This window comes from Phalacrocorax carbo, chromosome 1 (genome assembly GCF_963921805.1).
Source record: "Phalacrocorax carbo chromosome 1, bPhaCar2.1, whole genome shotgun sequence".
NCBI classification, from domain to species: Eukaryota; Metazoa; Chordata; class Aves; order Suliformes; family Phalacrocoracidae; genus Phalacrocorax; species Phalacrocorax carbo.
In genome coordinates this window covers 79,808,123-79,834,270 of record NC_087513.1, presented here as the reverse complement: position 1 = coordinate 79,834,270, position 26,148 = coordinate 79,808,123, and the positions used below count along the sequence as shown (strand labels likewise).

At 40.5% G+C, this 26,148-nt stretch overlaps 1 protein-coding gene across 1 annotated transcript in view; it reads left to right on the top strand.

The window, feature by feature from the left end:
• Positions 1-26,148, top strand: part of LRP6 (LDL receptor related protein 6) — a 131,686-nt gene that overhangs the window by 5,216 nt on the left and 100,322 nt on the right. Inside the window, exon 2 of the mRNA XM_064461640.1 lies at positions 11,934-12,327. Coding sequence (XP_064317710.1) covers positions 11,934-12,327 — 394 coding nt within the window. The remainder of the gene's footprint in view (positions 1-11,933; positions 12,328-26,148) is intronic.

Below are 26,148 nucleotides of genomic sequence, written 5' to 3'. Positions count from 1 at the left end.
GCTTTGCTGGTGGCTTCTTGAGAAGAGAGCGCTTCCTTGTACAATAGGGAGGGGTATGTGTTATTGTTGAGTGGCACCAGAAATACAGTTGTTACTAAAGCTTTGTTGCATGCTCCTGCTTCTGGCTGAGCTGGTGGCTCTGCTGTGCCTGGGGGTGTGCTCAGCTCTTCTCCCAGTTCTCCTGCTGGGGAACCCTCTTGCTTCAGCCAGCTCACCTGAGAGAAGTTTGGTTAGTAAAGTACATGTGGCTGGTGAAATCCTTTGCTGGCACCTACTTCTTTGATGGCACTTGAGGGCTGTTTGTACTTTGAAGGCATTTGTTGCCAGTGAAGCAGAACTTACATTGGTAAGGAATTCTCCTGCAGATGGACTTTTACCAGTAAGTGATATAAGTTGCTTAGAAAAATATGGGGGGATGCAACTCCCTTGCAGACTTCAGGGATGGTCTGTTCATGTTTATATAAAGCAGGCAGCATTGCTCACTGAAAAGTTGAGCCCTTGAACCAAAATGCTATGGCTCACCAAGGGCAACTGTTGGTGTGTGGACATGAGGTCTAGGATGCATGCAGTGAGTACTTCCACTTCTGTGCCAAGCGCTTTGTGGTGATGGCTCTTCTAGAGGGTAATTGCTGTTTGGTAAAAGAAATACAGTCTCTAATAATAACCTTTTTTTTCACATTATACCTCACTTGTGTAGTTGCAGAGTATACCACTTGCAGAGTTACAGAATATGCAGTGCTCTAAACAAAGCAGCTGTGTCATTCCTTTGTGGTAATTGTCCAAGGCTTGGAAGGGGAAAGCATTGCATCTCTAATGGATTGTACATAAATGCTGGGAATTGACACCCTAAATATTAAGTAACTTTTCCCTATTTTTATATTTGTCAGGAAGGCTTACATAGAGAGCCTTCATTAAGCTCTCTAGATATTCCTGTGGTTTATAAATATTTATTGCAAGAGATTCACAATATGAACAGGCTTGATACTTGCTCCACATGGACAGAACTCGGTCTGAACAATGATGGTGTTTGCAAGTAGAAATGAGCTTTTTGCCATTTTTCCTTTTCCTTATGTTCTCCTGTGAGACAGTTATGAAAATAGGGTGGGTTTCTTGTCTCCTGGTGATTATCTTGCTACAGACCCTTCTATTTCAGTGTAATTGGCACAGACCCCACCAGCTTTGAAATGGTGTCAAACCTACCAGTCTATAGTAGAGCAGGAATACTGTAATACCTTTCCCATTTGATTTATAATACAGTTTTAAGAATGTAACATTCAAAGTGTAGGTTAAAAGAAGCGATGGTTTACTTAGTAGTACTTTGTTTCCTTTGCAAAATGTTATAAACTATTTGGAGCAAGAAGAGTGTCAGTTTAAAAGATGGAATGCTTTTTGAGCTTCATTATTTATACAGAGAGAACAATAAGAATGTTTTTAATATAAACAGACATGGAAAATGGCAACATTCATACAGATTTTTTTAGTATCTTGTTACAGGATCACATTACCTAAATAGAATTACTCCCTCATGATATAATCAATGTGGCAGAAATGGGATTATAGTTTTAATTCTGTTTATGAGGGCCATGTGTGAGCTCTTGATGTCAGATTTGAAAAGTAATCATATTTGAGACAGAAAATCTTAATCAACTAGCTATATAATTTTGCTTAATCAAAAATCATTTGTTTTCCTTCTCTGTGTTACTGACATGTAATTTTCCTCATTATTTTTCCTCTTACTCTTCCCTCCTCCTCCAATCTGTTCCCAGAGGAAGAACATAGTTCATATGTTTTGGGTTTTTTTTGTTTTGTTAACTGTTTATGCCTCCAGAACTCCTCAATAACAAGCCTTCTTCCCTGTCTGTTGTCAAAGAGTTCAGGTTTCTGGAAGGTGGATGATGTGTTTGCTTGAATTCTAGAAGAGTATGTGGAAGGTAACAAACGTCAGGTGTCGTAGCATTTCAGATGTTTTTCCTTTGTTGTTCTGTCAAAGCAGTGAATAAAAATCTTGCTTGTACTCACAGTATTGGTGTTAATTAAAATGTTAGCACTTTGGAAATTTAGGAATCCTGTTATCCACACATGGATTAACAGAATAGGAATATTAAGTATAATAGAAGAGTAGGAATTTGTAAACCTTATGGTGACTTTTACATCTGTTTGGAAAATGCACCAGCGTTCTTAGAACTCAAACTTAAGTGAGGCTCAACAGTCTCTATAGGTAATGGTAAAATTCGTAAGTAAAATAATTCCAAGTTGAGTGGTTTCATGTTTATGGGTTTATTTGTTTTTCTTTTTGATTACCAGAAATGAGTCACATTCAGTATGAAGCAGACCAGATTATATGCCTTTTTCAAGGGACCCTGCATGTGTGTGTGTTTTGGTTTGGTTTTCTTTGGTTTTGGTGTTTGGTTTTTTTTTTCATGTGTCACTACATCTAATGTAAGCCTGTTCAAGATTTGATATTAATAGTGCTGGGATATGAGTGTTTTTGAAAGGTTAAAAAAAAAATCATCTAGGTCCAACTGTGTTTCCAAAAATAAATCAAATGTTCAGTGATTTTCAGAATCCTTGGGAGTTTGTGCACATCTTTCCTTATCCTTTAAAAACCATCCCTAACTGTTAATTTGAACTGGAATTGTTATTTATTATGTTAATCTGTAGTAAACTTAATAGTCTTAAGAATTGACTGTTTAAAGTGTAATTTTGGTTTGAGAACTTCCCCCCCCTTTGGCTGATGGAAAACTTGTTTTCAACTTGCACTGTATTTTCTTTGAGTTTTATTCTAAAATTATTTTCTAGTTCAGTATGAATCCTTCACATTTTTGCAAAATTGTTGAGACTCTCTTATCCTGAAGAAAGTATTTACCTGTATAAGAAACAAAATCTGTGAAATTATTTTACTTGTTGGAGGTATGGCCTATTTTATTCTCAATATTTGTTATGATGGATGAATGGACAGAGATGCCATTCACCAAGCTTGGTCTAGAAAGTATGCCACAAAGAAATCATTGGATAGCTGATACATTCTTTGTTGAAGAATTGTAGAGAAGTGGGGATAAATATGTGATAAGCCTTCGAGGCAGTACTGCTGCTCCCCAAAGCACCTCTACCTCATATTGGTCCCACTATTATGTCCCAGCTGAGGGTTGTCACTTTGTGGTGTACTTGTTAGTGCTGGCAAGTTTTTCTGTTTGTGGGTCATTCCGTCCTCCAGTTGGAGTCTTTTGTGCTAAATTTTATGTTCATGCTTTACAGGAACTTCCTGATAGTGCTTCAAAAATCTAAACAAACAAAAAACCCCAACCACAAACCAGAATAAATAAATTTTAAAAGTTTTGGGTTTTACCTGATGAGACAAACTGACAGACTTAGGAAATATTTTTTTAAGTACTAGGCATGCCAGCATGGATAAATTGCTGGAAGTCATCTAAGGGTAGCTCAGTGCCTATGAACTTCTTGTCAATGTGGAGAAAGGCTTTGTTTGAAGGTAAAGCAGTGTGCTGCTGCTCAGGGTGTGGGGGTTTTTTTTTGTCCACATAGAACTACTAGCAATCTGGGTGAAAATCTTTGGCTGGGGCTATTCCCGCATGGTGTCTGCCAGTATAACTAGGGTCCTCCAGGTATGAAGGCAAGTGGTGACTGAAGGCAAATGCTCCCAAGCCACTCTTGACTGGATGTGCGCCCCCAAACGTGTGTGCTGTCCAAGCTGGAGCAGCTCATGAACTGTGATTGCTCCAGAGTAGCAACAAACTTTGGAGCATTCCCGTCTCAGCTTGCCAGGGTGTACAGTCTTGCAGCCTTTAGCCTTCCTGGGCTTTGGGAAATGGGCTGCTTCTGTCACAGCATCACAACATTCTGTTGTGGTTCTCTAATTCAGTGGAGGGACTTAAGCAATGCACAGTCTTTCAACAGTTTCATGAAGGATATGATAGAGGCTTTTGGTTTGTTTTTCTTACTGTTAGATGCTCTGTAGGAAATGATGACGCCAGAAGGTGTGAAGGGTAGTGTTTTGTTTCAGTGTGATTAGGCCGTCTTATCTGTCATCATACGGCTGCAAGTTTGGATTGCAAAATATCATCCCTACTTACATGTGGGACTCTAATTGGTGCAGTATAGCAAAACAAGATTTCTTTTTCCGCGTGAGCGAAGGTGTGTGCTCAGGAGAACTGTCAGAAACATACCTTGCAGACAGGAGATGCTTTGCAGCAGTCTACATGCATACTAACTTTTTCATTAAACAGATTGTGTCGACTTAAGCATGGGTGTTTCCAGTAGAACTAGGGAAGTATTGCCAATGTGCATGGAACTGGTATGACTTCATCTACAACATTGTGCATTATTCTGACAACTGAGATGCTGGGAGAGTGTTGGAGGAAGGTTACGAGGACACGTGAGGAAATGGGAAGTGTAATGTTGAGGTTCTGTAAACGTTAATATGGATCATGGTGCTACTTGGTCACACATCCCTTTGAGCCTTTCTGCTTTCTGGGGTCTGCTGCTGGCTCAGGAAAGTGTACTGTGCTGCTGCCAGGTTACCTTTATTTTTGTGCCACTTTGCAGCTCCTTCTTACAAGCAGCAGGGTAATGGAAGAATGTGGTGGTGTTACATGGCAATGCAGCTGCAAGCAGATGCCTGACCAGGGAGCATAGCTCTCTGCTTATCCTAGGCCGTGGTCAGCAAGATAGTTTCAGCATATTAAGTTATAAAGATGTCAACTGCCGGTCAAAGTGGTGTGTTTTATTCCCATGAGAGTGCAATGGAAAGAACTTGAGTAGGACAGTCAGTATTACAGAGGTGAGCTGAGCCACCTTTCCTGTGCTGAGACAGTGGATCAGTGTGAGTGTGCTACCTAACATTGAGAAGACACGTGCTGTGATAATTTGGAAATGATCAGCTGCTGTGTCTATGGCTCTGTTGCCAACAGGATGATCTGATGGGCGATGCCTGCCGTTCAGAAAGTTACTTGCCTGTGATATGCTGGAGTATTTTGTGTACTTCAGTCATGTGGGCTTTTGCTATACTTTGCCCGGTCTGTTGACTTTTTACGCTTGGACCTGGTATTTCTGTCCTTTCCTATACTCTTATCTGCCCCCCCTGCCCCCACCTTGTTCTCTTGCCTCCATCTGTCTAGCTAGTAAGAGAATTTTTTCCTGTTATTCAGCAGGCTAAAGGATGACTTCCTGTAAGACTAGCTGGTGTAAAGGCAGTATGTCTTTGCCTCCACAGCTCCTATCTGGCTAAACACTTGCAAAATTAACAGCAGACGCTTGGTGTAGTATCCAAGTGCCATTGGTGCTCCTTGGTGTCTGCTTTTGTGCTTATATTTTTACTCATTTCATTCACTGGCAAGCCTGACTGTTCCTGTGACCTTTTGGGTTGCCGCCTGAACAGTGCTTGGGTGGCTTTATCATGTGGAATATGCTTTAGGTTAGCTGAAAAGAAGAGAAAAGGCCCTCTCTAACAAGCTTGGGCTCCTTCATGCTTGTTTACTAAAGCCCTGGTTGCCTGCTGTCTCCTGCAAGTATGAGAACAAGGAGGTTCAGAGACAAGAGAGCTCCCTGTTGACAGAGAAGGTGGCATAGGGGCTACTGGTGTGTCAGTTCAATAGTTTGCGTAAAACTAATTGTGTAGAATAGATCAGGAAAAGTGCTGTGATGGAGCACTTGGTGCAAAATCCTGGCCTGCTGCTGGCTGTGATGAAGCTCTTTTGTATTTCCCAGTGGTTTTTTTTGTTTGTTTGAAAATACAAACCAACTCTTTATAAGTTTGTTGAGGCTGGGTCTCTGCTTTTTGGGGAAGTTTATTTTCATTTGCAATTTGCCTCTCTTCTGATTTGATACAAGTCTCACAGGCTTTTATTCCCAATGCTACCTCAACTGTCCATGACAACACTATTTCACTACACACATGGCATTCTTATGTTTTTGCAAAGACGGACGAAGTCTCAAGTTCTTATTGCATCCCTACCTCTGCTCCCACATGAGGGGTAGGAGCCAAAAGTCAAAACCATTGACAGATCTTACTCCTCCAAACTGAGCAATGAAAAATACAAATACACAGAATTTCTTACAAGCATAAGCAGTGGTGAAGAAATCTGAAACCTGGGGAGTGAAGGGAGAGTCCTCACAACTGACTGTACCATGACCATTGTGTCTGTCAAGATGAGTTTTTCTTATATTGTTGTGTTGGCTCTCTGTGGGACATCTTGGGGAGGATTCTATTACATACAGGGAGATTTGTGCATAGAATTGCTTTGAGGGGGTTGCAATTAATGCACTTTGCTGGTTATCTATATCCATTTCATAGAATCATTTGGTTGGAAAAGACCTCTAAGATCATCAAGTCCAACTGCAAACTTAACACTGCCAACTCAACCACTAAACCATGTCCGTAAGCACCACATCTACAAGTCTACTAAATACCTCCAAGGATGGTGACTCAACCACCTCTCTGGGCAGCCTGTTCCAATACTTGACAACCCTTTCACTGAAGACGTTTTTCCTAATATTTAGTCTAAACCTCCCTGATGCAACTTGAGGCCATTCCCTCTCATCCTATTGCTAGTAACATGGGAGAAGAGACCAACGCCCACCTCACTACAACCTCCTTTCAGGTAGTTGTAGAGAGCAATAAGGTCTCCCCTCAGCCTCCTCTTCTCCAGGCTGAACAACCCTCAGCTGCTCCTCATAAGACTTGTTCTCCAGACCCTTCACCAGCTTTGTTGCCCTTCTCTGGACACACTCCAGCACCTCGATGTCCTGGTACTGTGGGGCCCAAAACTGAATACAATATTTGAGGTGTGGCCTCACCAGTGCTGCGTACAGGGGCACGATCACTCCCCTATTCCTGCTGGCCACACTATTCCTGACACAAGACAGGATGCTATTGGCCTTCTTGGCCACCTGGGCACACTGCTGGCTCATGTTCAGGTGGCTGTCAACCAGCACCCTCAAGCCCTTCTCCACCAGGCAGCTTTCCAGCCACTCCTCCCCAAGCCTGTAGCGTTGCATGGGGTTGTTGTGACCGAAGTGCAGGACCCAGCACTTGGCCTTGTTGAACGTCATACAGTCGGCCTCGGCCCATCGATGCAGCCTGTCCAGATCCCTCTGCATAGCCTTCCTGCCCTTGAGCAGATCAATGGTGCTGCGCAGCTTGGTGTTTTCTGTGAAGTTACTGAGGGCACACTCATCCTCATCAAGATCACTGTTAAAGATATTCAGCAGACCTGGCCCAGATATCTGCTTTTCCTTCTTTGTAGGCTGAATGTGAGTGCATGTCATTCTGTCAAGGAGTATGGCAAATCCTTCCTCCTTACTGTGCCTCATCCAGCTCAGTGTGTATTTGCTTGGCACATCTCCACCGCATCTCCCCTTCTCCAGTCCTCATGTTTCCCATCCTTGTGGCAGTGTGCTTGGCAGTATCAATTCACCTTTAGATGCTCAGTGTTCTTCAGCAGGACTTTTAGAAGACAGAGAGTTTTCACTTCCCGGCTCAATGACATCTTCTTCCAATGTAACAATCCATGGGTTTCTTCCCAGTGGGCTCCTGTACGGATTTCTTACCACAGTGTGAGCAGTTGCCCAGTATTACTGGCTGGGCCACAGTGGGGTTCTGGGGCAGGTTGCCACAACTTATGGTGGCTACCTCTAGTGTGGTGGGTCCTGTACCTAAATTAGAGGTTCACAAGCAACTAATTCAACTAATTTGTCAAAGCTGATACAGTCTTCCCTTTCCCTGATGTGCTAGTACTTATGTTTATCTGATTTTGTTCAGAACTGCTTCTGGATGATGGCTGGCTAAAAACTACTTTTTTTGGGAGGTGAGGGGAGAGCTTGGTAGCCTTCTGCTGGTTTAGCTCCCTGCATTTTTTTGCTGTGGTATGGGACAAGTGCTAGTGCTAACGCAAAAGAGAGGTCGGGAACCAACAGCTGGAAGTGGAGCTGGGGAAGAAAGGATGTGGCTGCAGGCGCATCTTGAGCAGATCTAGCAGGCTGCCAGTGAAAGGGGGGAGAGCTGCTCCCCCTTCCAACTCCCTGCTGCTTGCCTTATGTTAGTTTTGGAGTTTGCTGGACCACTTCTCGAGTTGATTCAACTTGCTAACCCAGTCAAACCTTTCACTGACGTAATGATTTGAATCAGCTTGGGGAGGGGCCCTTCACTAAGTGAGGGGGTAGAACAGCATTGCTGGGGGTTGGGAATGAGAAAAAAGGGTTTGGGGAAAATGAGGTGATGCTAATTGCTTTAACCAGGCCAAATTCCACGTCAGTGAAAGAGAATGAGCATGTTGAAGGTAACACTGACCTCATGGCACACAGAGCTGTCACGGATCATTGAAAGTTGAAAGGGAGCAAGTGGGAACTTGTGGAAAAGGCCTCTAGACTAGTTGAGAAAAGCAGGCAAATTCTGACAGCTTGAAGTAGCCACCTAAACACCGAAAAAATCGAAAAACATTTTTAGCTGGTAAAGTGATCTTTTTATGTTGGTTCATCACTTTGCATCCTGTGGGCTGTAACATTTTTAGGCCAGTATTGGATGCTCGCAAATCAGATGTACAAAGCAAGGCTTAAGGAAACAAGTGTTAGGGAAACCAGACTTAAGTATCTTGGGGATTAGCAACTTTCGGTGTGCTAGGGAGAGACACGAGCTGTAGCCAAGAGAAATATTTTTCTTGCAGTTAAGATGTGTTAAACTTTAGTTTTTGTAACTTTTGTGTTCTCTATCAAATGTTTCTGCTGGTGGATTAAAAAAAAAGTGTATTTCATAACTAAGCATAGCTTTTACTCTGTATCGGGTACTTTAATTAGAAGAATAAACAATATGTAGACCTCTCAGGTGATAGAGGACATGGTAATATTCACTACTGTTTCAGTTGTTGATTTCTAAGGTGGGTGTTTTTTCTTTACTTTAAAAAATGTGTACTTCTCTTCAATGTATTATAGTTTGTTGCATTTAAAATATGTATTTTTATGATGTCTATAGATAGAGGAATAGAGACATCTATAAAGAATTCAGCTTTGACTACTTAAAGTAATCTGAGTTGTATCTCTTTGCCCCATTATAACTTATACTGTGAAATAGTTGCCTAACTTTGAAAGAAGTTTCTCTTGGACTTCTTCCCTTAAGCTATTAGTGTAGCTCATAACTGCATTATTCAAGAAAGCCATCTTTTCAGTGTCCTGTGCTTCTTTAAAGTGAGTTATATGGGGCAGGATGGGTTCTTCTGCCACAATTTTCCTTTAAGCATTGACGTTTGAGTCAAGTAAATGACAAAGACTAGGTACTAATACTGCCAGTTTCAGTAATTGGTATTTTTAGGATATTGAAGCCTTTGTGTTTTCTGGGAAGGGTTGGAACGGGTGGGGGAGCAAACCTGGTTTTTATTATTTTGGTGATGCATGCTTCATTCCTGAATGTCGCAACAACTTGGAAAGCTTAATATGTTCATCTGCCAGCCCTGTGGAATGTGTTACAAGTTGCAGCTTTGAATCAATCTGCATGAAACTACACATCCTAAGTGTAGCTGTGTTTCTTCTGAGCTGTGATTCAAATAACTTCTATCATTTGTGAAAAGGACATTTTCTCCAGTCCGTCCTCAGCCAGATCTGAGCTTCAGCAAGGAGTGAATAACCTATGCAATGCCGTTGTGTTAGGCTCAGCAGTGCCTTCAGGCCTCAGTGATTACACTTGACATGCCTGGTGTTCCAATTCAGTGCATGCTGTGTGCATGGGTACTCTTGCTCCGTGTTGCACATAATAATGGAACCTGTACTCATTTGTGCGTGGATTTACCTTTTTTCAAATGCTGGGCATGCTGTCTTGTTAGAGGGAGCTCTGCCAGTTGGCTGTACATTTCCGTATGGTGCACTAGATGACATTGAGCTGGCTATTAATTAGATTTTTCAGGTTATAATTGTATGCAGGCTTTAAAAAGTAGAGGGTTTTTTTGCATATCTATTTTGTTACCATTTTCCGTTTATTGAATTTTTTTTTCTGAAAAATGTAGTCATCGTAAGGAGCCTGCACTTCAAGAAACTCTACCTGTAATTAATTCTAAATCTTTAGGGGGTGGGAAATTATGCAAGGAAGGGAAGAAGATAGCAAAGTAAGGTCATAAACCTACTTAATATAAGGATTCTGCTTTCTTATTTAAAGAAGTCTACACCTTCTCCATGGAAATAGAATTTCTAAACACTGTTTTGCTGCACAATAAAAAACTTTTCTTGAGGGGGGAATACAAATTTAGCATTATTAAAAACAACAAAGCTTTCCTCTTCTCCTCTCCCCCCACCTTTTTGGTAACTTTCTATCTAAGTATTGTCATAAATCAATTCATATTAAGTGTTGCTAAAATTAGGATAAAACCTAATTTTAAATTTAGGTTAAAAACCTAAACAATTTAGGGTTTGTTTGTGTGGTGGTTTTTTGGTTTGGTGGGGTTTTTTGTACTTTTTTTTTTCTTTGTGGAGGTAAGAACGTTAGTTAAAACCTTCCAAACATACATAGCAGAACTTGTTTATTTGGAGGTAGATTAAGGAACTTTTTGGTTCCTTCAACTCTCAATACGCATGTGGCAGTATCTTTGATAAACAGTTTTGTGGTAATGAGGGGAATAGTCTGATCTTAGAAACTAGCTTTTGAATTTTCTAAAGTGTGTGTTAGTATTTCTAATTTCAGTGCGAGTTTCTCATACAAGGAACTGTACCTTTTCTGGCAGCGTAGCCCTTGACGTTATTCAACCATGCACATCTTTTGGTTCTATAAATGTAAGTCTTCCAGTTAGGACATATATCCTGCTAGAAGTTTAAAGGGCCCACCTATGTTGATGAATAAATCTGCAGATTTTTGTTAAATTTGTGTGGTGATGGGTAGAGATGAGAATTTAGTATGCCAATCATAGTATGTATCTAAATGCTGCTGTACAGCTCTACTACAGTGCCTGAGTAAACACAGGGAAAGGTAGAAATGTTTTCTGACAGCTGTTTTAAAAGGGTGTGATTGTCTGCTTTATAAAATAGTACTATTTTTCTTAACCTTTTGTTGAAGTAGGAGTAAGGCTGGGATTTTTATAACGTTATATATAGCTTGTGGTTAAGGACAATTAAACAGCCATACTACATTTAAGAAACTATCTGTTTTCATGGTTACTACTTTTCATTAGTCATCTTGGGTGTTGTGTATGGAAAAAATATACAGACCCTGCGAACTGATAGAGTAAGCAAAGGAAGCATATAAAATAAAGGCTTTGTGTTAGACAACTGAACAGGAGTGGTGGAGCTGAGTTTGAAAGAACTCAGTGTTGTCCATTCCTGTAGATTTATTTTTCTCCCTACCTCCTCATACCAATGTCAACACTCTAAAACATTCATCTTGTGCTGTGCAATGAATTTTGTATCTGTGTGTATTATATGTGAAATGATCGAGATATATAATTTTGGAGAATATCAACACACAGCTGGCTCTGATAGTTTGACATGAATTATACTTTTATAGAAGTGAGGTGTATGTTACTAAATTCTAGACAGAAAACAAAATGAATCTTTGCTTAGGTGGGCCAGCGCTGAGTGCTTAGAAAACTGCTTTACACTTGTCTTTCAGAATCTTATTTAAACATCCTTCTCTACAGAACAGTCATTTGGGCACTTCAAACCGTTTTCTTTGTTCTCTCACTTCTACTTTAATCTTACTTTAATAATAAACAGCCCAGAATAATGAGCTGCCCATTACAAAGTTACCATCTTAAGTTGTAGCACTGTTGAAAGGTTTCTAGTCAGTGCTTTTTAGTCAAACTTCAAAATGTCCCCCCACCTTTTTTTTTTAATTTCTTAAATTAGTAGTTATGGCCTGATACACCATCATAGTGCAAGTTACACTTAATATGAGTGGTGTTAATGCATCTGTCTGTCCCCCCACCCCTTATTTCTCCCATTTAAAGCTGCCCCACTGTTGCTGTACGCGAACCGACGTGATCTGCGACTGGTGGATGCTGCAAATGGGAAGGAGAACGCCACGGTGATTGTGGGTGGCTTAGAGGACGCAGCAGCAGTGGACTTCGTGTTTGTAAAGGGGTTGATATACTGGAGTGATGTAAGTGAAGAAGCCATTAAACGAACAGAATTCAATAAATCTGGGAGTGTACAAAATGTGGTCATTTCTGGACTTCTGTCACCTGATGGGCTGGCATGTGACTGGCTGGGAGAGAAATTATACTGGACAGATTCTGAAACAAATCGGATTGAAGTTTCTAATTTAGACGGATCACTAAGAAAAGTTTTGTTTTGGCAAGAATTGGATCAACCCAGAGCAATTGCCTTAGATCCTGCGAGAGGGTAAGTCTTTGTTAAAACAAAATAATTACAAATATTAAAATTTCTGCTACTTCTTGTGTGTTGAATGATTTTAAATAAGCGATGGTGCTGTTATTGAAGTTATCCTAAGCCACTTTGCATTATTTGCTTCTATTAGTGTGATTTGAAAACAATTTACATTTCTGTGATTGCATTCATATTGGTTTGTGAACCACTAGGAATCATCAGAAGTTTATAAAAAGTACTAGAAACTTACTTTGGCAGTAGCACAAAAGATGAACAGAAATGGAGAAGTTCTGATGTAAATTCCGATATAATCTGCTTCAAGGGCCGTCAGCTGCCTGTGGGACAGGTTTGTGCCTCTCTGCAGTGTCAAGTGGTATTTTTCGGAGCTTTGTTCATTGTTGATATTTGTGCTTTATTGAAACAGCAGAAGAAAGAGAAATCAATACACTGTATCAATAACAATTTGAGACATGTTTTAGCACTTAACCAGAAAATGTACAGAAGGGTTCTTCTCCCCACCCTTCAGGGAACTTTTGTTTTAAAAAGTCCTGTGTTTTGGCTTAGCCCATTCTAGAACAGGTCTAATTCTTCTCAGCTCTCATGTCAGTCCCTGGATGTGACTTACAGTATAATCTTTTTGTTCTGGGGACAATGCTGTGATTGCCAGAAACCCTAAATTCAGTTGTGTTTTTGGTGACGTTATGGAAATGGCTAGTTTGAGGTTACTCTGTAGGTAGTCATCTGTGATAAAGAGACTGGTCTCTTGAAGTGAGAGACTAATGGAATACCCTTGATGCTGTGTAATCTTTTGATAGTTTTTTATCTGTAGCATAGATCTTATTTATACTATCTTTTTTCTTTTCTGAACAAGCAAGAAAATGAATCTATTGTACTGCCATTTCACATATTTTTTCCAGCTTTTTGGGGGGCAGAAATCAATGCATTGTTTCTTCAGGAAGATGAGGGCTGTTTTAGCTGCTTACAGCTTCTTTACATTACAATTTGTTGAACTTCCGTGTTTGGGTCTTGTCTTCCAAAAGAAGGAGGTCTCTTTGTAAAATATGGCTTCTTTCCTGAACTTCATAGAAATACCATATCTTGAATATTTTCTTCCACAGTTTCAGTAGGCCTTTGACAATATATAAACAGGAAAGATGGTTCTTCTGCATTACTTGTATTTCCAGCTTCAGAAATAACAAAAGGATGGATGTATGCTTTTCCTATCTCTTCATAACTTATAATTTTGACCCAATGATAGCATTAGTTTTATTTTATTATATTCTAAAACCATTTAAGAATGCAAGAAAAAATGTAATGCTCATGCCCCTTCCACCCACCAGCCCAAAACTGAAAGAGAAAAGGGAGGAAGAACAGTGTTCTTGATTTGCCTTGTAGCCAGAGAGACAGAGATTCTCTTTAGTTAGGAGTAATGCACCGTTGTCAAGCCAGCTGGTCTTTTTTTAGAAGAGTATTTGTATTTTCCAGATAGGCAGAAATGCTCAATGATCAAAACTAGACAATTGCATACTCTTGAACTCTTTCATAATACTTTTACATGAGGAGGAATCTACAAGAAGAAGAATGAACTAGGTGAAAGATACAGTGAACTCATAACTTTTTCCATACTGATGATCTGTTAGAGCAGTAGGAGTAAACTCTTCAATATGCCTAGATTTAAAACAAAACAACTCCAAAACCCCAAATACCAATGCCCCCTTGCCCAAAACAAAGAAAAAACCCACAACCAAAACAAAAAAAAACCCTCCAACAACTGTAATTGAAGGACAAAATATTTTTTTCTTCTAAGTCTTTGTAGGGCTCATTTTTTAAGTTATGTGAAAGGTTTGTTTTAAGAAGGTAAAACAGTAATACATGCACTTTCTGTCCTACCGTATTGCAGTTGCAAAAACTGCAATTCTCTTATGTAGTTTTATGGCAGAAACCCTCACTGCTTTTAACAAATCTGGTTACATTTCAGAACTTGCTCCAACTGTGTGTCAAGCTTTGGAAGGGTAGCATCAGCACAGGGAGATTAAATGAAAAAAAAATCCCCAAATTGTGCTTGTATGCATGCTTCTTTCAGTAATATTTACATATTTTTTTAGCTGTGTAAATGTCTTTTGGTTTTACACTGTTGCCTGGCAGACAGTGGTAGGAATGAGCCATGAAAGGATCTAAGAACAGTTAATAAAATCTGAAACTCTGAAAAGCAAAACCCCTCTCGTTTTCCTGCAGTCTAATCCGTCTTCTGTTATGCTCACTTGATGGTTATTCCAGATACAGTTTTATAAACTCACAATTCATGAAAAGAAATGATTTAGCAGCAAAATTTACACTAAGGACATAATTTTCATTTTTTTCATTAAAGTTTATTTGTCAAATATAGTTGATCTAAAGTAGGATACACCAAGTATTTCACCATCAGGTTGATTTAAGTACCAAACTGCTTGTCTGTTCTGTGCTTTTGTACACGTATATTTATTATGTGTATCTATCTTACTGAAAACACAAGAATTCCTGCTTTGAAATGAAATGTTAAGAATGGTATAAGCTAGCACAAACATGTAGTCATGGATAATGTATTTTCTTGGCAGTGTCCCATGTTTCACCAACACTCTGTTCTTTTTAGCAACCTGTCTTTTGTAGGGTACTCGGGTTTGTTCTCTGAAGGTTGCTACTTAGTGCTATTGTGATGGTTTGGGGGAATGTGGACTCTTTCAGAGCATGATACAGCAACAGTAGTGGCGATTAAAGAATAACTGGTTTGGGTAGCCTTTGCTACTACTGCCAAAATAATCTGTTAATTGTGAGTGAGGTTATATGTGTAACTGAAATACTGAAGTAGAAGTTAGACTTGGTTCCCATGTCAGTTATCAATAATAAGAAATGCAGTACATTTACTAACGGAAAATATTTCTCAGTAACTGAGACACAGCAGCCAAGTCTAATTTTTACTGTGATGTTTTTGTCCAGGAAGCCATCAGAACCTAAAATGTCTAGAATTCCCTTACTGGCCATCTCCTACTGGCCGGTTTGAGCTTCTCATTTCTCACGTTCATACATCACAAATTTATTTTTTTTGTATTTTAGTTGTCTTGATACTCAGTAAAATATTGTGTGTGTACCAGGAGAGAGAAGGGGCCTCAGATGAAGAGGGAGGGAATGGGGTGCTTGCTCAGCCTTCTTTTGAAGGGGTGGGGTGGGGTTCAGGGCAGTTTCAGGAAGGCTTCTGGGTCCTAGTCACCCTTTCTGAAACTTTATTTCTGACCTGTGTTAAACATGAGACCCTCTCAATAAGATCAGCATCTGGGAATAAGGCATACTCTTGACACTTTAATGTTGACTTTTTGCCAGAGGAAGACCAGGTGTTAGACCACCAAGTGCAGGAGAGCACCAGATTGAAGAACTGCTCACATGAAAGTTGAGCAAGTGGAAAAGACTTTTTCCTGCTTCAGCACTGAAGACACACAAAAAAATGGCATATCTGTTCAGATTCTTGAGCAAGTACTGCTTGAAAACGCAGCATTGTATATTTGTACTGCTCTCTTCTTCTTTGAGTGTTGGTGGTTGGTTGTTTTTTTTTAATTTGTACAGCCCTTTTGTCCTCAGGGAAGAAATTTCATTATCGTTGTTACAGTTCCCCCAAAATTACCCCTTAGACAACTTGATCAGCTTTCTTCATAAGAAGCACTATCAAAATGAGCTGGCTTTTCTCACTTCTGGTTGTATTGTTCACCACAAAGGGAATTTTAAGTGCCTCCTAGAAGTGCTGACTAATTGCTTACTTTTCAGGACATGTTTTAAATCAAGTGACTCTGTGGAGTTACCTTAATTGTTAAATTCTTGTAAAGCTTTCGGGTTGTAAAGGTTTTCAGTTAATGAATGGAATTAGAGTACAAAGAGCTACAACATTTTTATGACAGCTGAAGTTGATTTCTGGATGACGTACTTTGCATGTTGGGGAAGATCTTCAGATTTAACACATACCCGTCCCCTAGCAGACTTCTCTCTTAATTTTTTCATGTAAAACCTTTGCAGAGAATACGTATACTTTTTTCTTTAGGGACCTACTTATTTTGTTTCTTTGAAAATTAGAAACTTGTGTCTGAGCATGTCAAGCAGAAGAGCAATTATAGTACAGGCCTTAAATCTGCACATCATAACAAAAGATTAATGGGAACTGGTAGTATTTGTTGCTGAGTTGTAGATACTGCACAACAATATAAGGAAAGGAAAATGGACAGTTCTAATAGCAGTTAGAGTATCTTTGATTTGGGGAAAAAAAACATTTGAAAAATGAAAAAAATCAGAATTTCTTTGTAAATTCACCCATTCAGTGAAGGGTTTTTTGTTTGCATACAAGTTAGTATTATATAAAATGGCACCTTAGATGTAAATTCGAAAAACAATGCAAATAACTGAAGGCTTTGCTTCATAGCTTCTCTTGCTTGATGCTACCTCTCCCTTGAGCAGATTGCTTCTGGCTGAAAATTTCTGCTGCTCCTCTGCTGATGCTAACATATTTCACAGGCAGCAGATCAGTGCATGTAGTTAATCATTTGATGTATTGCCTCGTCTGTCCAGTAAGGAGTGAATTTTGAGGTTTTATAGGTGACTTTTATATGCAAGTGTTAAGCTGATATGAAGTCTGTAGGCTGCTGTGGTGTTAGCACATAGATTTATAAGTTGTATTTAATCTTTTTTCACCTAAGGAGGCTCTGTTGATCAGCAGACGTTGTTGGTTGCAAATACATCAGTAAATTCTGGTAACAGCTAGGATATTAAACAAACCAAAAGGTACTTTTTGGTGACTTAAAGATAATGAAGTTAACACAAAGGATTGCAGTAGTATTGGACAAGTTGTCCTTGTGATACTGCATCAGGAATGGCCTCTTTGGCTCTTGAGCTGCATGTAACTCTTGGAAGATCTAAAATGCAGCACTGGTGTTGCTAGTAGCTGGATGATCCTAGCACAGGGACTGTTGGGTGACCTGAATCTCTAGGCATGGGAGACTACAAATTAGAGAAGATTGCCCAGGCCAGGATTATACTGCGTGATTCAATACCCAACTGCATGCAAAGCAGCACTTCATCCTGCAAGAGGCTAGCATGGCATCTGAAATGTCCTTGCCATCATCTACCCCAGCACTACTGTAACTCCCTCTGCTTTTTAAGTTTAAGGTGTTTGGGGTTTGGCTCTTGGTCCGGTGAAGATCTTCGTGGCTTCTGGGAACAAGATCAGACACTATTGACCTACTGCAACAGCACTGAATATTAACTCTAGGTTTTTGGGGTGTCTTGTTTGTTTGGTTGGTTTGTTTTAGTCTCATTGACAGTCTGTTCATTTTGAAAGGTTCTTTCACAAAACTTTGCAAGGTTTGTTTGAGATTTGTCATGCATGGTTCATGTGAAGCTGGTTTCTAGTCCAATGCTAGGATATTTCCATGTGGCTAGATGCTAAAATTGTAAAGGTGTCATTTTATTGCACAGCTCACAATGTTAATTTCTTTCTCCTCCTCTCTTTTCACCGCATCTGAAGGAGGAGGTGAAGGAAGGTAACCAGAAACCCACATATTTAAAACAGAGTGAAGGCTTAGAGAGGTGACCTCTCTTGTAAATCTTGCTGTGCTGGTTTTAGATGTTACTGCCATTGACTGCCTATCCTCACCCTACTGCCACAGTTTGCCAGGAACTCAGAGGAACATATTCACTAATATACTTTCTTTATTTTTCAGGCATTTTACCTGGTTTTCTCTTTGTGGAAGTAGATGAGAGAGATTTGGCTTGTTGGAAATCAAACTAGAGTGCACAGAATTGATTTGTGCAGGACAAACATTTTTATTACAGACTCAGATATCTTAAAGTTGTAGATGCTTTTAGCTGTAGGCAAGTTTGAAAATGGCCTTTCTTCCCCACCTCCTTTAGTCAGTGCTTGGGCTAGAAAACAAAACTGTGGACTGGGTCAGTTGAGAGCTGTGCTTTCCCTTCTGCCAACTTTTCTGAGAATAAGCTAGTAGAGTCTTAAACACTGTAGAGTTTGTCAAAACACTGAGTTCACTGCCTTTTTTTTTTTTTTTTTTCACTTTGTGTCTTCAGTTTCGGACTTGTTCTGGTGAGGCATGTGAATATGTTATGTTAAATGATGGTCTGTTGACAATTCACAGTAACATTCAAGAGGATGATTTGTCCCTTATTGCGTACCTCTGTGCTGCAGCGCTAAGGGTGATAAGTATTAGTAAACTTTGAGACTTGCTGTAAAGTATCAACGTATTCTTCAGATATTTGCATGCAGTGTTTGTTTAATAAGTTAGAACTAAGTATTTAGACTGAGGTAGTAATTTCTGGTCTGCGTGAATAACCTCTGGTGATGAGTCTTTGGGCATGCTTCTGCTTATCTGCATTTTCAGTCCCTGCAATTACAACTTAGCGTCTAAGTCTAGACTATGAAGACCTGTTGTATTTAAAAAAATAAATTGTGAACAAACAAGTTTTCACTAACAACATTTTAAATGAAGCTTTATGCTGAGTTAATACAAGGAAAAAGATTTTTTAAATCATTATTTTAGACTTCTGGTAAGCATTACTAGCTAGATGTTAATTAAAAAAATGTTTGTTCACACACTTAAAAATTAAAATATCCTAAGACAACTTTTAATAACTGTTAAAAAGAACTCAAAAGGGCCTTATTAATTTACAGCAGAGAGCTACAATCTGCTATATTGTTTGTTCTGCATCCTTGCTTGAGAAGTTCAAAGTAGCATTGCTATTAAAGAAGCAGAGTGGCTTTAAAGGAACATCCATGCTATTTTTGGGGAAGGGGCCAGAGTAACAAAACCCCAAATAATCATCCTCTCCCCCCAAATGTAACTTACATAACTTGGTAGTGTTTGTCAGGAAATCATGACTTTGGAATCCATGACATCTCTTAAGACTTCTAGGAGAGAGCTTTCAATTGCTCACTAAAACCATTGCAGCTGACTCAGCTTACTGTTTCAAGGCAGGATATTTATTAGAGGGTATTTATTATTAGATTAGATTAGATATTTATTAGAGGGTATTTTTTCATAAATTATGATGAGCCTTACAGACAACGTGTATTAAAGCAGATCTTCACTGGAAGAAATTTATTGACAAAATCATCCTTTAGTGAATACAGCTCATTGCATTGTGGTTTAAACCTTCTTTGTTCATCCTGCAACCATCATCTTCCCTTCCTAGATAAGCTTCACGGTCTAAAACCCTTTCTGCCGTAAGCTGAGATCATACTCATAATTCTTGCTGTTGGGCGTACAATACATATTGTACACTCAACAAGTGCATTTGCAGCAAAAATGTGTAATGTGGACTCAGCCTGAGTCGCAGTGGCTAAGAGGAGCGTGGTATTGCCTGACCTTATCATTAATGAGTCTGCTTGTTCATGGGTTGTGGAGCGTGCAGATGGAGGGAGGAGTGCTGGCTTAGATTTTCTTCATTGCGTGTGGGTTGGGTGTGTTTTGTCCCCACCCTGCCCCCATTCTTTGGGGAATGACTGAAATGTGTCCATTTTAGAGTTTAAAGTTTGGTCCAAACTTTAGACCAAAGGTTTTGATCTGCATTGTAGAAAATGGAGCAGAAAGTCACTTTTGTTCCTCTGGAGGAAGTTGATCATTAGATTTATGTGGTTGACACGAAAGATTGATTTATGGCTCATTTCTTGAAGAAAGTTGATAAATCCACTTGCTGGTGTGATTTGAAACAGACCGATAATATTCTTTAAACTGTGGATTAAGTTTATTTAAAAAATTAAAATCATAGCACTCAGCTGTATGAAAGTTCAGCATGACTAACAAAGAAAAAAGTCTGTAGGAGAACTATCTTTATTTGGCTGTGTTCCTGGACAAAATAAGACTATCCCTGTGGAGAATGGGTGTATTTCAGTACTGTCTTCTCTGTAGAGTGGTCAGATAAAATGTCATGGGATAATACATTGTACAGAGGACGTCGAGCAAATGCAGCTTTTACAGTGCAGCTAGTAAGAAAGGAGGACATACCACGGACATAAGTTGCGAGGTGGCCTAATAAAATACCTAAATAGCATTTCTAGAACTTGTGCGATGACCACAGGACAGGAGAAGATGGTTCATGTTACAGTCAGCATGCCAGGGTTGTTCTGTTAGGTGGGCCTGTATCTGAAGCGGTACAATTCTACCATTTCAGGGTCTGTGTCTAAGAGACCTGAAAATGAGCTGAGCAAAGCAAAAGTTAGTACTTTGGATTTCTGCTTGATGCTTGGAGAATTACTTCTTTTAACTCTGTTGTATTACTGTAGCCTCTCTGTCGAGTTTCTGGTTGGTCCATTCCTGTGGTATGGGATGCTCTCTTCCAGGCTGTTTTTAACACATCTGGCCCAATTGTGGTTGTTTCATAATAAAAGAAAGCAACAGAATAACCTGAGCCTTGTCTGTGGGAGCAGTCACTTCAGATGGGCCAGTAATGCTGTTCCACAGTAATACTCTCTATTTTAAATTGTGTGCTTTAAATGCATATGTGTGGGTGAGAATGTATAGGTAATATGTATTTGTGGTGTCTGTGTCTAGTTAGTTGTATCTTCCACTTGAAACATGCTAATTGTGTTGTACCTTAAAACCAACCCCCAAAGCATCTCCCCCCTGCAAAAAATAACCCCAGTGACCCAACCCCTCATAAATGTGGAAGTCTTTTTTCTTTTTATATATATATATATATTTGTACTCGTCAGCCCAAGGAAAACAGTCACACATTCTCTGGACCTTAATGCTTTAATTAGAATCCCTCTAACACCACTCTATTTAAACAAACAAACAAAAAAGTCAGCATCCACTCTGGGTCTCTCTTTCCCCCCGCCTCCTTTCTTTCCCCAGGGTTGTTTAACGCATACTTTACATTTTCATTTCTCATGGGAACCTTGTCGTTTCTCACTTTTACATCTTAATTCCATGTTTCAGCATACAGTATTACTTGTATTAAGTTTTCTCTGTCATTTCAAGCAAGAAGTGGTAAAGATAGGAGATTATGCAACTAAGAGCACTGTTAAGTCTGAGAGCTTTTTTCTAAATAAATCTATGTAAGTGTGAAATCTATTTTTCTTATTTAAAGGATGAGTTTTATCTCTGCTGTAGCAGGTTGTTAAAAATTATCCTAAAATTAAAGAAAGCTGTCTTGCAAATTAAGCTTGTGTGATTCTTTTGCTGTGTATTGTAGTGATGCACAGAAATATCTTCAGTTCTTGAGTAGAGGGTTCTTTCACTAAAAATGCTTTTATTTGTTGTAGCATTATACTGTATCTTATATCATTGTCTAACTTTCAGGTTAAATTCTTGCCAAAATTCTGAGTAAGCTGTAATAAAAAAATGCTATTTTGATTTTTATTTTCAGCATGCATTCTTGTGTACATTAAAAAATATCTGAAGTATATGTTTAGATCTAGATATAAGAATGTGTAGTCTGAGGTACAGATTAAAGGGGGAAAAATTGCTCAAGAGGTACATGCAGTTTATAAAGTAGTGGAGTCTGTTAGTTCTCAAACCGTAAGAAAATCCTGGAAGAATGCTTTCAGATGTGTAAAACAAAACTTGCCTATTTCTTACTGTAAACAGTCGAAATATGATGGAGCTTGAGCAGTTGGTAGCAATCCAGAGTTGTTGGGTTTTATTGTGCCTGTGTATGTTGGTAAACTTGTGCTTTACCTGATTGTGAGATCTTGCACAAATGTTTTGTTAACTGTAAAAAGTATGGGTTGTGTGCTGATTTTACTGTTCTTTCCTGATTAAACAATTTGGTTTTTTACTGTGATAGCCTAACATGCTATTTTAAACAGCATTTAATAATGTGCGTATTGTGGCCAGAAGTGATGGCTGGAGGTTCTGACTGAGAATTTCTGTTGACCCTTAGACGTGCTTAGAAGTAGTCACTTGACTGAGGAGGAGGATTGCTCTATGTGGTGTTCAAGCCAGCACTCCTCATTGAGCTGGCAGGCGCAGAATGGTGTGGCTTAGTAGTCAATAGTGAAACTAGGTATTGGTTTTAGTAAAGGTCTGATCACTGCTCCTATGACTGGAGTGTTGGAATGGAAGGATATAGGTTCTTTAGCAAGGACAGGCAGGGGAGACAGGAGGGGGGTGTCACTGTCTATGTCATTGACCACCTGGCATGCTTGGAGCTCCGCCTGGGGATGGATGAGGAGCCAACTGAGAGCTTATGGCTCAGGATTAAAGGGAGGGCAGGGACAAGTGACATAGTGGGTGTCCGCTACAGGCCACCCGACCAGGAGGACTGGTAGATGAGGTTCTCTATAGACAGATAGGAGCAGCCTCATATTCACAAGCCCTGGCCCTAATGGGGGACTTCAGCCACCCTGATATCTTTGGAGGGACAACACAGCAGGGCATAAGTAGTCCAGGAGGTTTCTGGAATGATAACTTCCTTCTCCAAGCACAAGAGGAGCCAACAAGAAGAGGTGCTATGCTGGACCTTGTTCTCACTAACAAGGAGGGGCTGGTAGGGAATGTGAAGCTCAAGGGCAGCCTTGGCTGCAGTGATCATGAAATGGTGGAGTTCAAGATCCTTAGGGCACTGAGGAGGGTGCACAGCAAGCTCACTACCCTGGACTTCAGGAGAGCAGACTTTGGCCTATTCAGGGATCTGTTTGGTATAGTAACATAGGATAAAGCCCTGGAAGGAAGAGGGGCCCAAGAAAGCTGGTTAATATTCAAGGATCACCCTCTCCAAGCTCAGGAGCGATGCATCCTAACAAAGAGGAAGTCAGGCAAAAATGCCAGGAGGCCTGCATGGATGAACAAGGATCTCCTGGACAAACTCAAACACAAAAAGGAGGCCTAAAGAGGGTGGAAGCAAGGACAGGTAGCCTGGAAGGAATACAGAGAAATTGTCCGAGCAGCCAGGGAGCAGGTTAAGAAAGCCAAAGCCCTGGTAGAATTAAATCTGGCCAGGGACATTAAGGGCAACAAGAAAAGATTCTGTAGTTATGGTGGTGTTAAAAGGAAGACAAGGGAAAATGTGGGCCCTCTCTGGAGGGAAATGGGAGACCTGGTTACCTGGGATATGGAGGAAGCTGAGATATTCCATGACTTTTTTACCTCAGTCTTCACTGGCAAGTGCTCAAGCCACACCACCGTAGTTGCAGAAGTCAAAGGCAGTGACCGGGAGAATGAAGAACCACCCACTGTAGGAGAAGATCAAGTTTGAGACCACCTAAGGAACCTGAGGGTGCACAAGTCCAAGGGACCTGATGAGATGCATCCGTGGGTCCTGAGGGAACTGGCAGATGAAGTTGCTAAGCCACTATCCATCATATTTGAGAAGTTGTGGCAGTCCAGTGAAGGTCCCACTGACTGGAAAAGGGGAAGCGTAACCCCACCCCCATTTTTAAAAACAGAAAAAACGAAGACCTGGGGAACTATAGGCCAGTCAGTCTCACCTCTGTGCCCGGCAAGATCATGGAGCAGATCCTCCTGGAAACTATGCTGAGGCACATGGAAAATAAGGTCATGATTGGTGACAGCCAACATGGCTTCACTAAGGGCAGATCATGCCTGACAAATCTGGTGGCCTTCTACAGTGGGATTATAGTGTTGGTGGATAAGGGAAGAGAGACTGACATCATCTGCCTGGACTTGTGCAAAGCGTTTGATGCTGTCCCTCATGACATCCTTGTCTCTAAATTGGAGAGACATGGATTTGGTAGATGGACCACTCAGTGGATAAGGAGTTGGCTGAATGGTCACACTCAAAGAGTTGTTGTCAACAGCTCAATTTCCAAGTGGAGACCAGTGATGAGTGGTGTCCCTCAGGGGTCCATATTGGGACCAGTGTTATTTAACATGGACAGTGGGATTGAGTGCATCCTTGGTAAATTTGAAGATAACACCAAGCTGAGTGGTGTAGTTGATACACTTGAGGGAAAGGATGCCATCCAGAGGGACCTTGACAGGCTAAAGAGCTGGGCCTGTGCAAACCTCATGAAGTTCAACAAGGCCAAGTGCAAGGTCCTGCACATGGGTCAGGGCAATCCCAAGCACAAATACAGGCTGGGCAGAGAATGGGTTGAGAGCAGCCCTGAGGAGAAGGACTTGGGGGTATTGGTTGATGAGAAGCTCAACATGACCTGGCAATGTGTGCTTGCAGCCAAGAAAGCTGGCCGCATCAAAAGAAGCATGGCCAGCAGGTCAAGGGAGGTGATTCTGCCCCTCTATGCAACTCATGAGGTGCCACCTGGAGCATTGCGTTCAGCTCTGGGGCCCCCAGCATAAGCAGGACATGGACCTGTTGGAGCGAGTCCAGAGGAGGGCCACAAAGATGATCTGAGGGCTGGAGCACCTCTCCTATGAGGGCAGGTTGAGAGAGTTGGAGTTATTCAGCCTGGGGAAGAAAAGGGTCCAGGGAGGCCTTACTGCAGCCTTTCAATACTTGAAGGGGGCTTATAACACAGGTGGCGAGAGACTTTTTACTGGAGCCTGTAGTGATAGGACAAGGGACGACAGTTTTAAACTGAAAGAGAGTAGATTTAGATTAGATATAAGGAAGAAATTCTTAACTATGAGGGTGGTGAGACACTGGAACAGGTTGCTCAGAGAGGATGTGGATGCCCCATCCCTGAAGTGTTCCAGGCTGGGTTGGGCAGGGCTTTGAGCAACCTGGTCTAGTGAAAGTTGTTCCTGCCCGTGGCAGGGGGTTGGAAGTAAATGATCTTTAAGGTCCCTTCCAACCCAAACCATTCTATGATTCTATGGTTCTGTGATTCATAACCACTAAAAGCTTTAGTATTAAATAAATTATATAGTCCTAATCAACGTTTTATAGCTACAAACCAAATTTGGATTTAAAGAGATGGATACTATGAAAGCATGAAAGTACAATGTGTTCCTGAGGTTTGATGGAAATTTGTTACTTAACTAGAGAAGAATTGTCTACTTGCATAAATATGTTCTTTTGTTTCAAGGCAGAAATGAGACTCGGAAAACTGTGAGTTCCTAAACCAAGTTCTTTATATTAATGTATTTGTTTTAGCCTCATTAAAATCAGTGAAATCTCATCAGTTTATGTAACCAAAGCATTTTGCCCATTGTTCAGTAAGTAGCCAAAGGGCAGTCGTGTTGGCAACTGTGAAGCATGAAGAGGGGCTCTTTGCTCCCGGTCCCAAGTTCCCCTCACTGGAGCAGATTCCCTATAAACTGTGGCCCATGGCCCTGTTGTTACATGTTCTGTCTTCTCTGTATCTCGCTTCAAATAAAATGGATGTTATGAGCTGGTCTCACACAGATAGGTAGCTAATGAAGGTTAAAAAAGTAAAATCCAGGTGAGAATGCAGACGATTTCTGTGCATCAGCTTTTAAATGTCTAGCAGGACATACCTGAAACAGAGCCAAGCAACAACTGGGAGAAAGACTCAGTGATTTTTCAGCTTTGATAGGCTTTATGGTCATCTGGGGGCTGTACAGATACAGAGACAGAAGTCTTCCTGTTTTCTTCAGTGAGAATAGGATTACAGATGCCAAAGGGCCACCCGTGCAACAGGGTGGGAAGATTAAGATTTTTGAGCTCTGGTTCCTATTTAAGTTCTTTGTCACTCTTCTCCTTTTGAAGCCTGGCCCTCTGCAAACAACTGCTAGTAATCTAAAGTTGAAATCTTAAGAGCTGGATTTCTCATGCGTGGCTGTGAAAGTATTAGTTGTCTTCTATGATTCTCCAAAACATACAACATGAAGCAGACTGTGGATTTATGCAGTTTGGGACTCTCTCCCCCCACCCACCTGCATCTTTTGTAAAATCTCCCAAAGCATCTTGCCCGTTCCCACCATC